The 15,000-nt window shown below is 42.2% G+C and overlaps 1 protein-coding gene across 1 annotated transcript in view; it reads left to right on the top strand.

The window, feature by feature from the left end:
- The window catches only part of LOC311247965 (CUB and sushi domain-containing protein 1-like), a gene marked incomplete at both ends in the record, with an annotated part of 213,058 nt that overhangs the window by 84,780 nt on the left and 113,278 nt on the right, over positions 1-15,000 (top strand). The window contains 1 exon segment of the mRNA XM_084338937.1: positions 438-607. Coding sequence (XP_084195063.1) covers positions 438-607 — 170 coding nt within the window.

Below are 15,000 nucleotides of genomic sequence, written 5' to 3'. Positions count from 1 at the left end.
CACGCACAGACATGCACTGAGTCGCTGACGGAATGTTCTCTGCACCTCCCATCCCGTCGTCCTTCCCCCAAGGGCAGACAAAGGCTGCGGCAAGCGCCGCGCCCAGGGACCAATCCAAGTGCTCCTGTCTGTCTTCTGTCAGGACGCGACAACATTCGCGATCTGTTGTGCATGTTTTTCCATTGGGTTTATCTTATCGGGAGGGGAAACCCTTGCGAGCACGGGGGGAAAACATGCAAACTCCACACAGAAAGGCCCGGGAGATTCCCCACCTGGGTAAGTGGCAACACAGCAACCTGGTCCCCAAGCGGGAATCGAACCCACAACCTTCTAGCTGTGAGGTGACAGTGTTAACCACTACACCACCGTGCCGCCTATTTGTTAGATCTTACACAGAAAAGTGATTTTAATGCATTACCCCCCCTCTCCTCCTCTAGCGGAGTGCGGGGCCTCCTCAGTGGGGCCCGAAGGAGTCCTCCTGTCTCCTAACTTCCCCTCCAACTACGACAACAACCACGAGTGCATCTACCGCATCGCCACGGAGACGGGGAAAGGAATCAGGCTCACTGCCGAGAGCTTTGCCCTGCAAGATGGAGACTATCTGAAGGTACACACACACACACACACACACACACACACACACACACACACACACACACACACACACGCACACGCACACACACACACACACACACACACACACACACACACACACACACACACACACACACACACACACACACACATACACACACACACACACACACACACACACACACACACACACACACACACACACACACACACACACACACACACACACACACACACACACACACACACACACACACACACACACACACACACACACACACACACACACACACACACACACACACACACACACACACACACACACCGGCTACATACACGGGCTGCTATACACAGTACATGGACACATAGGGACCATTCATTATAGTAAAGGCCTGTTGCAAAATGTTGGAAGTCGTTACCATGGTTACCTGCTGCCATTTGGAAAGATAATTGTTCATCTCTGTGCAATGGTATAGTATGAACTATACCAAAAAGATGGGGGGACACTTGATTTTACTGCTCCATTCAGGTGCAGATTGGACCCACTGTCTCCTCCCACATGCAGTCCGACTAGTTTCTCAAGTTTCTTTATTATTTGTCATACAGAAATACAGAATACTTTGCATGAAATGTTTCTTTCTGTTTTGCTCCTGAGAGTGTGCTAGATAATAACAAGATCGTATAAATAAGTATAATAAGTATAAACTAGAAAGTCAAGAAGTCAAGTATGTAAACAAGTGTAAACAACAAAATTGTTCAGTATACCTCTATATACAGTATGTATAGCTGGTACAAAAATGGTGAGGTATAGCTTAGCTTGTGGTGCCACCTTGTGGTGGTGAGGTGCAATAAGGAATAAGGAATGAGAGATGTGCAATTTCCTTACCAATAATATAAATATAAAGTGTAAAGTGTAAAAGTGTAAAGTGTGGTAAAGTGGGTGCTACAGTGTGTTGTTTATTTAAAGTGAGTGTGTGTGTGCTGTGGGTGTGTTGATGGCCTGTTATTGTTCATTGTTCAATCATTGTTCATTGAGCATCCTGATGGCCTGGGGATAGAAGCTCCTTCTGAGTCTCTCTATGCTTGCCATGAGACTCCGGTATCGCTTGCCTGACCGCAGCAGTTCAAAGAGGCAGTTGTTTGGGTGGCTGGAGTCTTTGATTATTCTCTTAGCCTTGCCCATGCACCGCTTGTTGTAAATGTCTTGGAGAGTGGGAAGCCCACCTCAAATTGTGCGTTCGGCTGAACGGGCCACTCTCTGTAGTCTGCTACGGACTAGTGACATCATCCCATAGTTACTGTTGCTAGGTCTGAAATACTTCAAAAATGTTTGCAGGGATTAGTTACTGTTATTACGTCTCAAACTATACGCTGTTCATACGATGATGTACAGGAATCAGTTACTGTTAGATCTGAAACACTATGTATACAATAATGTACAGCCATTAGTTACTGTTGATAGGTCTCAAACACTATTCATTTAATAATGTACAGGCAGTCATTACTGTTGATAGGTCATAAATATGGTTACAATAAACACTGAATGAATGAATAATTTTTTATTAGAATCAAAATATGCACTATGAGTAAGTAAAGTATACAGTACACAGGTGCAGTATACATAAGGTATCCTAACTGGAATGATACATTCATTGTTATGTACTTCTATTCCTGACCTATTAGAGGAGAGAGCCCTGCAGGATAAAAAACACTGTGTCTTAACTGTATTAGGGCCTGATGCAGTCTGAGATGCACTGTATTAGTAGGCGAGTCAATATATGGTTTAACCCCAAAAAAATTGATACAAAAGGTTTTTCAATGGATTCTGGTAGTATTGGGCGTGCTAAATAACATACTAAAAGTCGACCAAAATCGACCCCTCCGAAAGCCGTCATTTCCAAGATGGCGTCCCAGATGGCGCCGGGGCGATTAAAATGGCTATATCTCAAATTAAGAAAATGGTGCAAAGGATTTCTCAACTGATTCTGGTACCTCTGGGCATGCTCACGAACATACTAAAAATCTAGGAAAATACACCTTCCAGAAAGGCTTCATTTTCAAGATGGCGTCCAAAATTGCGGCTGGCCAGGCTTAAAATGGCTATATATATGTCAATATAAAAATTATATAAATGATTTTGTCATTTGATTCTGGTACCCCAAGTACCCCTAGACATACTTAGGAACATACTAAAGTTTTAGGGAAATACACCTTCCGAAGAGGCTTAATTTTCAAAATGGTGTCCAAAATGACGACTGGGAGCTTAGAATGCCTGTATCTCAAATGGGAAAACATTTCTAGAGGATTTATAAACTGATTCTGGCACCTCTATACATTAATAACGAGCAAAATATCTAGCTAAATATATCTGCTAGGAATGCATCATTTGCATCATCAAAATGGCTGCCTGTAGCTTATTTTGGCTAAAATTAAAATTGGTTATTATATTCAACCTAGAAAGCTGGCTTTGGTGTTGAACACAAAATAAATTACCCACTTATTGTGGTCTTTAGGCCTACTCATCATCATCTTCAGGATCCTCTGGGAGAAACTTGTTATGTGGATTGTCACATTCATGAAGTTGACATGGTCCACAGACAGTAGTACAAGGTAGTCCACCACCACCTAATAGACAGTCTCCTCCCCACCGCATGTATATATTCCCTCCCCGCCGTATGTATATTTCCCTCCCACCCACCCACCCCCTCCTAATGTACAGTCCCCTCCCCATCATATGTATATACCCTGTCAGGATCTAGGGGTAACAGTACTGTATATTTGAATACCGCTTATGTCACAAATGTATCAGTACTAAATACCTATATGTCCCTATGCCATAAATGTCATGTATGTTGTGTATGTCATAAATGTCTATATGAATTGAAAATGGGGGACCCTGATGGAAACAAGACAAACGTCTTTCTCAGGTCTGCATCCCCTTAACAATTGTATGTATTGAGCCGTACTGTATTGTACCCATTCTGCAATCTGTTAAATAAAGTTTTCATTCATTCATTCATTCAGTCCATATTTTCTGCATGAGCAGCGAAGTGTCTTGCAGGCAGTGGTACAGTTACAATGAATGACCTTCAAGAGACTGTCTGGAGCAGCATTCATTGTTGACATGAGTGGGACAAATCTATTGTCCTGCAGTTTCCAGCCCCAGTCTAGAGCATCTATACCATCATCTGTTCCCATCCAGACCATGACCTGGTAGTATGCTCTACGACAGTGGAATTTGGTAGCAGATTCAGTTGGTGGTAGACGTTCAGGCGTTACCGTTGATGAAGCTGAGACAACCTTCTTGTTGAAAATGTTATATCTCATTTTTGCAAGCGAATCTGTGCACTTTCCACCAAAAAAGACAGCCATTGCTTGGCACCCAAGGTCATCGATCACATCTGTTGTCTGGTTTGGTACAGTGAATGCATTGGCACAAGCCTGAAGGACAGGATCCCCTTTTACAAGTTTTTGGAATGCTGTCTTTTTGCCAACTCCGAAGATCCGGGAAGTTGTGTCACAGCCAGTCACAGCATGGATGAACAGCAACTGAGAACACACATCCTGTCCGAGTACTTCTTTCAAATGGTTTATGGCGTACACTTTAAAACTGCCATCAGCTTTCGACTTGTCTGATCTGAAATAAAGGCCCTTGCTATCTCTCTGTGCATAGTAAAGAAGTAAGACGAGGAGATCAGTACTTCTCCAATCAGCGTCGTGGTGTGAAGAAGAGATGATCCCACTGCGGCCCTTACTATGTCTACATCAGCATCTCCAAGTGAATTGACCACAGTGCAATCCCGTTCTTTCAGTTCATCACTTATCATGTGGATCAGTTTCTGTTTATTCAGATCTCTTGACAGGAACTCCTCCTTCTTACCTGAGAACTCTGTCTCAGCAGTGAAGTTGACAATGGGATGAATATTGTTTCCTCTTCTTTGATGTGTGTTGTCTTTAATGGATGGCCCATCCTCATAGCCATCAAACACAATGGTTGTAGCTGAGCCATAATGTTGGATGGTGAAGTCTGCATATGACTGTGCAATTTTACCATAGCTTTGTCTGTGCTTCCATTGTATTCGGTGAAGGAGTGAACCACCATCAAGAACATAATGCTCCGTTTCTGGTACAGAATCTAGGATTGCATCACTTGCATGATCACAGATCGCGTGCGCTAGTTGTGGTTTATCAGCTTTGCGGAAGACGTTTCCGGCTTCAAAGAGGGCAGGAGGGAAAGGACTGAGTTCGTAATGCATAACCTCCTCCAATGACAGCTCTCCAGTTTGGGAGACAATAAGGAAACATTGAAAAAGAAGTGCAGAATCAATGATTCGATCAGGAGCAACCTTGATAGACGATTTTTGTCCAAGGGTTATGGCTTTATCCTTTCTACTAAATGAAAATGTGAATGCCGGCTGTCCGATCATTTTGTGCATGATGTTGCGTCCAACAGAGTCATAATCATGCACATTCACTCCATCCTCAGCGACAACACCTGTAACAACATTCCTTAAAGAAGAGTCTGGAGAGAAAGGTGAACATATAGCAAGTTTTGAAGTGATCTTCTCCAGGTCAGCAGCATCCCTTTTCATCCTTGCCTCTGTTGAATCCTTGTGCTGTTCTGATGTTGTCTATGTCTGGTTTGAGAACTCCTGCATTGCAGTGTTATACTCTGATGTTATGCCCTTTGACATTGTCCAAAGGGATCTCTGATTGTCGGTCATTCCACTTCCATGTGTCATCCCTCCTGTAGTCTTCAATGACCTCATCAATGTTGTTTCGATTACAAGATCTGAGCTGAGGCCTGCCCATGATTGGCTGCTGCGACGGATAACATGAAAACCCTTTTCAAATTGTCTGAAGACATCTGGGTGGTTGATGTGAAGCTGACTCATCTCTTAGACATAAAAGTGTGCCGATTTCAAGTAATTGTAATGCCCAGCCGCAGCGAATATCGGCATGCATTCAGAAATAGCGCGTAGGTGCAAAAGCCAGGAACCTGTGCGATCTGCTGTTATCAGTGACCTAGCAACTTCTAACATGTGTTGGTAATTTAGCCACAACTGACTAGTTTTGGATCTAGCACACAGTTCCATCTTCCTTTTTCCCAGCTCTTCATTTATTGTAATGAGGGTCTCTGATGTGAACACTGTTTCCAATGGCATTTCACCCTTAACTATTGAGGTATACATTGCTTCAGACTGTTCAACCATTGCTGCAAATTCATGACTATCATCTACCATTTCTGATATTATCATGCGGTTAAGACATTTGTCAACCAGAAGATGGCCACGGAATGCTCTCTGAACTGATTTGCCTGTCATCATATGGGCTACTGAGTTCTCCCCATAGACTACCCCTAGAATGTCCTTAAGTCCTGTACCGTCCATCAGTGTACCAATTGCTCCTAGCAAATTCATAAATGTGTGAAATCCTCCTAGGAGCAGGACAAAGGACTTGAGGTGACTGCACTGTGGTGAATCTAGGATTATCTCTGCTGCTTTCCAATATAGGGGTTGGTCAAATGTAACTACTGGGGCAAGGTGGTGTTTGGATGCCAGACCACAAATGAACTCCAGTGTTGACAGAATGCATGTTTTGTCTCCGGAGTACATGTCTATCATTGGTATCTCACTGAAGACTGCCCTGGATGTTCATCTCCCTTATGAATAATGTGCATCATCCCCTGCCAACCAGGTGCAGGCTGTTTGAAATTGAACGATAACTCCCAAAGCAGATCAACCATCTTGTTACATTCTGCGAGTCTTGGAAGTTCTTTAAATGTGGTGTCTCTGCAAAAGTGTTTGGCAAAGTGATAATCTATTATCACAACTTTTGACCTCTGCACAAGATTAAGTTAATTAATTCTGAACCTCGGAATCCTTTGGTCGGTCTTCTGTCCTGGTGTCAAGGCAGCTATCATGCCCATCCCATGAAATGTCCCTTTCCCATCAATTGTTAGAATATTATGATCTACATTGTCTGCAGCAAATAAGACGGTCGTGTTCAACACATCAATATCCTTACCAAGCATGTTTGGTGCAGTACAATTTGCAGCATTCATTTCAAACCTCTGCAGTTCAGAATAGGAAGAGCAGAATCCCATCTTATTCAGCATATCTACAATGAACCGAGACCGGTTTAAGTGGTGCATTTGCACTGCTAGGCCAATTTGCAAAGGGGCAAGGACAGCTCGTGGTCGGACTGCCTGTATGATTGCGTGGCCAATACTAGCAATTTTCTGCTCTGTCTCTTTACCGACAAACAAAGCTTTTAACACAATGTGGAGTGATTGTGGAATATAATCAAGGGCATTCTGTAGTTTTAGTGTCTCTGTAGTCGGGTACTCATTAACAGTTTGGACGCCATCTTGAAAATGATGCCTTTCCGGAAGGTGTATTTTCCTAGATTTTTAGTATGTTCACAAGCATGTCTAGAGGTACCAGAATCAAGTGAAAAATCATAGTTATATATTTTTTTCTATTGAGATATATAGCCATTTTAAGCTTGGTCTGCCGCCATTTTGGACGCCATCTTGAAAATTAAGCCTTTCTGGAAGGTGTATTTTCCTAGATTTTTAGTATGTTAGTGAAATCCTTTGCACCATATTCTCAATTTGAGATATAGCCATTTTAATATCTCCACCGCCATCTGGGACGCCATCTTGGAAATGGCGGCTTTCGGGGGGGTCGATTTTGGTCGACTTTTAGTATGTTATTTAGCACGCCCAATACTATCGGAATCCATCGAAAAACCTTTTGTATAAATTTTTTTTGGGTTAAGTGCTTTTTTTTCATAGATTGACTCGCCTATAGGGCCTGATGAAGTCTGAGCCCAGTCTAAGATGCACTGTATTAACAGTATTTACAAAGCTCCCACCAGCCTCTACAGAGAACTGGCCAAATAAAAGCTTGATGAATGTCGCTTGATATAAAGGGTTGCAATGTACCTTTTCCTGCCCATCCCAACTTGATATAACTGCTGGATTTCAAACACGCTTAATGAAAGCAATGAGAGTCCACAGATGCCTAGGGGTTCTATTATTGTGGTAGAGTAGCAGTATGATGAGGGTCTAGTCAGACTCTAGTGGAAATGAGAATGGGGTTCAAATATATCAGCAGTATAAATGGGGTTTCTCTGCCTCTTACAGAGGCTTAGGTCGTAACATCCCCAGTGGGAGGGGCTTAGTGTGGAGATGGGTGTGCTAAACACTGTTGTCTTATTTCTAATCAGTAAGGATTAAATGCCACACATCCTAACACTCCTAAAGACTAACGGTTCGATAGATGGGTTTCCCTAAAACGCCATGGCGGACAGCAGAAAGCCACGGTAGACGTTAGACAAACGGGTTTAAAGGTCTGGTGTGCAGCAAATTGCCTTTGTGATGGAACAAAGGAGGCGTCTGGTAATTGATCATTATTAATTGATCTGAGAACTAATTAGGCACCGTCTGAGCTGAGCTACCAGCAGAATAGCAGTCTACACCTCAGGGCTTGGTCATCGTGTGCAAAGCCACATGGCCATCGTCATTGTCGATTATATTGGGGGGGGGGGGGGGGGGGGGGGGTTGCTGTTGAACACCTTGCAGTAATTGCTCAATTACTTTGTTAATATTATTATCATGGAAATGTTGTATTCAATGTGTGAAATAAATAAATCTATATAACTGACGTCATGCCTATTCTACAATATTCTATATTCATATTAGAAGTTCTAGGTCTCTCCGTTTTACCCAATTAGAATTCACAACGACAAGGTCAGCACTGAACTACAGTTACTGCACTTCTTAGCTCACAAGGTGTCCTAAAAAGATAAGGGCTGATAACTCAAAGACTGAGAACTCAAACACTGAGAACTCAAACACTGAGAACTCAAACACTGATAACTCAAACACTGAGAACTCAAACACTGATAACTCAAACACTGATAACTCAAACACTGAGAACTCAAACACTGATAACACAAACACTGAGAACTCAAACACTGATAACTCAAACACTGATAACACAAACACTGAGAACTCAAACACGACTACAGGCTACTGTTGAAGATGGAGGAGCACTTGGACAACAGAGAGGTGGATGGTAATAGGGCTGCAACTGATGACTATTTTAATAGTTGATTAATCTATCAATTATTGAAACGTTTAATCGACTAATCTGATTAATCTGCTCTTTCAAAAAACCTGCAAATTGGCGGTCATAAAACAAAAAGCAAATGTAAATGTCAGGAGTTTGCATCAAGAGTGTTTGTGTTTTATAAAACCATGTTTAAGTCTTCAGTTTGAAAGGAGTTGAACAGTTTAAATAATAACAAAGAAAAACATAAAATACAAACTAAGTGTTAACAGGCTTTGCTATAGATGGCTTCAAGAAGAGACCATGGGGGTGCAGCATGACATAAACTCAACTAATCCATTATAAAAAAACAACAACTATTTCTTTTTTTTTCTCCTCTTTTTCAATTTTTCTCCCGTCCCAATTCCACTGTGCCAATTATCCCCTCCCCTGTCTTGAACGTTGCTCACATATGCCCCCCACTGGCCGGTTGCAGGAAGGATAAAAGCCTTGTATCACGTGTCCCTCCGGTACATGAGGAGGCAGCCTGTCACATCTTTTCACCTGCCAGCGTGGACTCTCATTGGCGAGGAGTAACGTGTGGGAGGCTCACACTGCCCCTGCCATTTCCTGTCTCTGCTGTGCAGGCGTCCCCCAACCGACCTGTAGGAGTCGCTGTCCACAACGTCCAGATTACCACCCATCGACTTCCACCCACTAACTCTGCCAATTGAGTTAGTATGACGGCTGGCCCAAGCGAATTAGTGAATTAGTTGTTGCAGCTCTAAACAAGCAAGCGAATTGTGCTATGGAATGCACAGACATTTTTGTTTGATTGTTGATACGCTTTTATTGTTTCACAGTGAAAAATACAATAAAACATTATGCATTAATAGTATACTAATAATAGGCTAAAACATAAATGAATAGGCCAACCAGGGGCGTAGCTGGGGGGGGGGGGGAGCTTAGGATGATTACATTTTTTATTTATTTTTTTACTAGACATCACACAGGTGTATTTATTGATGCTCTCATTGATACTATGTTTGTTTCTGAAGTGTGTGTGTGTGTGTGTGTGTGTGTGTGTGTGTGTGTGTGTGTGTGTGTGTGTGTGTGTGTGTGTGTGTGTGTGTGTGTGTGTGTGTGTGTGTGTGTGTGTGTGTGTGTGTGTGTGTGTGTGTGTGTGTGTGTGTGTGTGTGTGTGTGTGTGTGTGTGTGTGTGTGTGTGTGTGTGTGTGTGTGTGTGTGTGTGTGTGTGTGTGTGTGTGTGTGTGTGTGTGAGAGATACATAGAGAGAGAGGGGGGGCTTTGGTAGACTATTGCATTGGTCCATTCATTGAAGATGAACGCAATGCGACATCCTTTACTAGGCTCACCCACCAACAGTGCAGGTGCCGAACTGCTGATCCGAATGTACAGTATAGGTAAAAACCATATTATGCGTTTTCATCAATAAATAAATGGCCAAATTTGTTTTTGCTTGCACGCTTACGCGCACTCGCATTCACTGGGGGCCTACAAATACATTCTTTCATGGGGCCCAGAATCTACAGCTACGCCCCTGAGGCCAACACATAACTGTTGATGGTCAGTCTCACTCATATTTTCCAGAACATCTACTGTCTAAGTAGGCTAACATTAACATTGACAAATAAATAGGATAATACCTCTTAAATGGTAAATGGCTGCATTTATATAGCAGCTTTTATCAAAAGCGCTTTACAATTTTGTTCCCCACAGTCACCCATTCACACCGACGGCCACCATGCACGGTGCCAACCTGCTCATCAGGAGCAATTAGGGGTTAAGTGTCTTGCTCACGGACACTTCGACACGCTGCCCGGGAGGATACCCTTTTCTGAGCTAATTTATGATGCTATTAAATAGACAAATGCTCTAAGCAACCCACCACCACACAAACATGCATTATGCAAACCCTGGGTTCTATCTTCCTCTAAATTAACTCAAAATTACTCATCTGAATTATATAGTACATCAATACCAATTTATATGCTGAAAGTAATTCAGGCCTTAGCTGTATTATTATGGTGGTTCTTTGTTTCATCGTTCATACGTGGTTTTTAAATAAATAGGTAAATTACCATCCTACAAGCAAAATTAGATCTGTCCCATTTAACTGTTATCGTGATACTGAATCTACTACTTAGATATAATCTAGTCGACTCCCTCTGAATGGACTCGTGATTGTCAGCTAGGTGCCGGGGGGCAAGGGAGTGTAGGGATTTGTAGGGGATGAGGAGGATATTAAAGTCGATGCGGGACTTGACTGGAAGCCAGTTGAGGTGGATGAGGGTGGGAGTCATGTAGTGCCAGGTATATGCAATTATTTATAATAAAGTCAATATTCCCTACCCTTTCTTTAGCCCGTATTGTTCCAACCATACTCTATTCAAAACGGTATAAAACGGAAATGTACGGATGAAAAAACTATCTGTTTTGGCCATGTTGACTGGAAGCAACTCACTGACAATCGACGGGTGTATTAGACCCATAGCTATAACATAAGATATATTTTGAGCACTCGCAAGTGTCGCAGTCTAAAACTATATCCATTCAATAAAGACCTGGCGCTGAAGGGGGATCATCAGCGCCCCCTGCTGCTGGCGGTCAATGTGTTAATTATGATTCACTGTCGCAGACACTCCCCGGAGAACCATCATCATTCTAGGCTAAACATTAGATTAAAAAAACATTTTAGTTAGTTAGCTTAGTTAGATTAGTTAGCTAATGCTACCAGAACAAGTTTCAACCTGACAGCAGTGATATACCAAATACAATAGTACAAATAGTACAAATACAATAATAATAATAATAATAATAATAATAATAATAATAATAATAATAATAATAATAATAATAATAATAATAATAATAATAATAATAATAATAATAATAATAATAATAATAATAATAATAATAATAATAATAATAATAATAATAATAATAATAATAATAATAATAATAATAATAATAATAATAATAATAATAATAATAATAATAATAATAATAATAATAATAATAATAATAATAATAATAACAATAATAATAACTTTATTTATATAGCACCTTTCATACATGGATTGCAGCTCAAAGTGAACATAGGCAGACAATTAGCATAGGCCTACAGTTGACAGAATAAAAACAATGCATAAAGTGCAGACATAAGAATAGGCATAAAATAAGTACAATAAGTACAGTGTTGCTCGAAAGCATGTGAACCCCCCGAGAGGGTGGGAAAGCCGGTGGGTGGGGATTTGACGTTGTGGACGGCGACTCCTACAGGTCGGCTTGGTGACGCCGGTGCGACGGAAGCAGGAAGTATCGGGGGCAGCAGCGTGAGCCTCCCACGCGTTACTCCTCGCCACTGAGAGGTCGAGCTGCTGCGGTGAAAAGATGCGACAGGCTGCCTCCTCGTGTACCGGAGGGGACACGTGATGCAAGGCTTCTGTCCTCACTGCAGCCGATCAGTGGGAGGCATAGTCTAGCAACGTTCAAGACGGGGGAGGGGAGAATTGGATACACGAAATTGGAATGGGAGAAAAATAGAAAAATGGGGAGAAAAACGTGGATAAAAAAAATAAAAAAAACAGGAACGTGAACCCATGGGATCCAGCAGCCGCAGGCACACACAGCCTCAACCTAACCACCCCCCCCCCCCCCCCCCCCCCCCCCCCCCCCCCCCCCACAGAGCCGAACACCGGTCTCCCGCACGCACCCCGACGCACCCCGGCCAGTCCCCACCACTGAAGTCCCCCAACTCACCAACACCCCAGTTGTCACTCCACTCCACACCATTGAAGTTTCTAGTGTCCACTGTTATCCAGAACAAGTTAATACAAAGGTACTGTAGACTTAAGGCTAAATACATGGTTGTAAATCCATAAAGTCTGTGTGGGCAAAGGCTTTGTTTCTTCCCATTATTGCCAGCTGCTGTCCAGTGTTCACTCAATCCCACCTAAACTGCACGGACTAGAACATATAACGAAAGACGTATATATCACGCCGGTTAGCGTACCTTATGTATACCGCACCTGTGTATACTGTATACTTTACCTACTCATACTATATATTTAGATTTTAGTGTTTATTGTAACCATATTTATTGTAATGTATAATAATAATAATAATAATAATAATAATAATAATAATAATAATAATAATAACTGATATAACTGGCTACAGATCCACATCTGCACCTTTGATCACACTGCCTACTTGCTCAGATGATGCGTATATTCAGAGTTAATCATATTGTTTACACTGCCTATTTAAACTTTTCTACTGTACCATAATTGTATTGCCTGTATTTATGTCTTCTACTATTACCTGTAGTACCTCTCCTCCCCCCTCCCCCATGCTGCTATGATGCCTGAATTTCCCCAAGGGGATCAATAAAGGAATATCATATCATATCTTATCTTCTAACGTTAAGTAATCATGAGCCTAGCAGTAGCAACATACTGACAGACTGCGTTCACAATACATATCACAGCTTTGGAGTTGTTCGTTCGGCTTGATAACAAGCAACGTTAGCTCGCAAGACAAACTAGCGCACTGTCTAATACCTTTTCATACTAATTTATAGATATTTGCAACACATTCATTCTGTCTGTTGACCACAAACTGTTGATTTACACTTTGACGACCGCTGGGACCCGTCTAATATGGTTGACTAAGGTTTGTCTTTTTGTAGAGCTATATCTATACTTTATAGTATTGCTATCTGTCCATTCTCATTGTCACTTGAGTTCATAAACCGTCCCTTCAAAATGGCTTAAAGAAAAAAAAATCCATCAATAGGTTGTCATTTTATAGTGCCGTGAATATAAGCTTTATCGCAGATTTCATCTCATATATTTTCTGGAAAGCTAGTTATGGAGCTAAAGGCTACTAACGTTATATTCAACGGCATTTCCGTTGTATATATGCTAAATAAATAACACAAACTGCATATGATCCGGGCTCTCCCAAAGCATGTATGGATGAAAGGGGGGCGGCGGGGGACGGCGTTTAGTATTATTGATCACCAATAACAGTGTCCGTGTAACTGCCACATTCACCGATCGGCTGCTTGCGTTACACAGCAGGCTCCGATCCGGCTATAATTTTGGTGAAAAGGGTCTTACCGTCAGCCCGTGGGATACCCCCAGCATTTCCCTGTTATTGATCGGCATCTGGTAGATCGATATGTCCATTGTTTGATGATAAATCCCCTTATTCCATGGTGAAATCTGCGATTCGAAAAACGTAATTCATGGTGCATGCTGTTGGTTCGGGATCAGGGTAATATGAAACGCCATTGGAAGGTTTATATTTTCCATTCACCCACATGGTATACTGCAGTGGAGCGATGGCGCCCCTAAGAGGATCTGGCCGGTATTGCATGTTTTCGATTCCACAGACGAGGGTAGATCTGCAGAGCCGGTCGGGGATCTTGATCCGGTTATTAAAATGGAATAAAACAATAACAACTTGCCATGGCTATATACGTGCCTCTGGTCCACAACACATGGCACCGAAACCCGTATTTATACGTGGCTGGTCCCCATTGTGTTAATGTATAATCCAGCCATTACGTTATTCAAGTGTAGGAGCTCAGGGTGCCTACAGTACAGAGCGGGTCCTCGGCGGCAGGAGTTCCATTCAAGTGATAGTTGTAAATCATAATTGTCAGTGGAAAACTGTTGTGGTCATTATCCCTTACATAATTAAGTGTGCTTGTGTTTTGACCAATATATGCAATTTAATTGTGTGTGTGGGGGGGGGGGGGGGGGGGGGGCCTTCCTGTGGGACCCCTTCACTGCTCTATCTCCCCCGCTTCAATGTCCGGCCAGACACCTGCCCCACAGCGAAGTAGAAGCCAATGACGTGCCCCGAAATCTTCGATTGGCTTCTGGGGTGGCCAATCAGATTTTAGGGGTAGCATCGGCCGCGCGCCTTTAAAACCACGCCTGTGTGGGAGCTTTTTGTCTCTTGGTTGTGGACCTGCAGCCTACACAGCTGTCACTCATGTCTAGGTTTAGGTTTAGGTTTAGTTTATTTGTTCAAGGGGGGACAGTGTACATTAATAAAACATTTTACAGATGTAAATGCACCCAATTTTAGCCAAAAGGCTAATTTCCATTGGCAGTCCCCCTGCCAGAAGGTACAGGCTAAAATCCTGTGTGAAAAAAGGGTTAGCAATAAAAACAGAATAAAATCAAGATAAATAACATTAGAATAAAAACACAACAAAAGCACATAGACATACGATAGGGATACAGGTCACAATACAGCCAGGGACACAAGGACAGAGCACATCATGACATAATTATTAAGAGACCCAGAC

Source organism: Notolepis coatsorum (assembly GCF_963971535.1).
Source record: "Notolepis coatsorum genome assembly, contig: SCAFFOLD_268, whole genome shotgun sequence".
Lineage (NCBI taxonomy): Eukaryota > Metazoa > Chordata > Actinopteri > Aulopiformes > Paralepididae > Notolepis > Notolepis coatsorum.
Note: the sequence above shows the minus strand (reverse complement) of the source record. Positions and strands in the feature narration are given on the sequence as shown.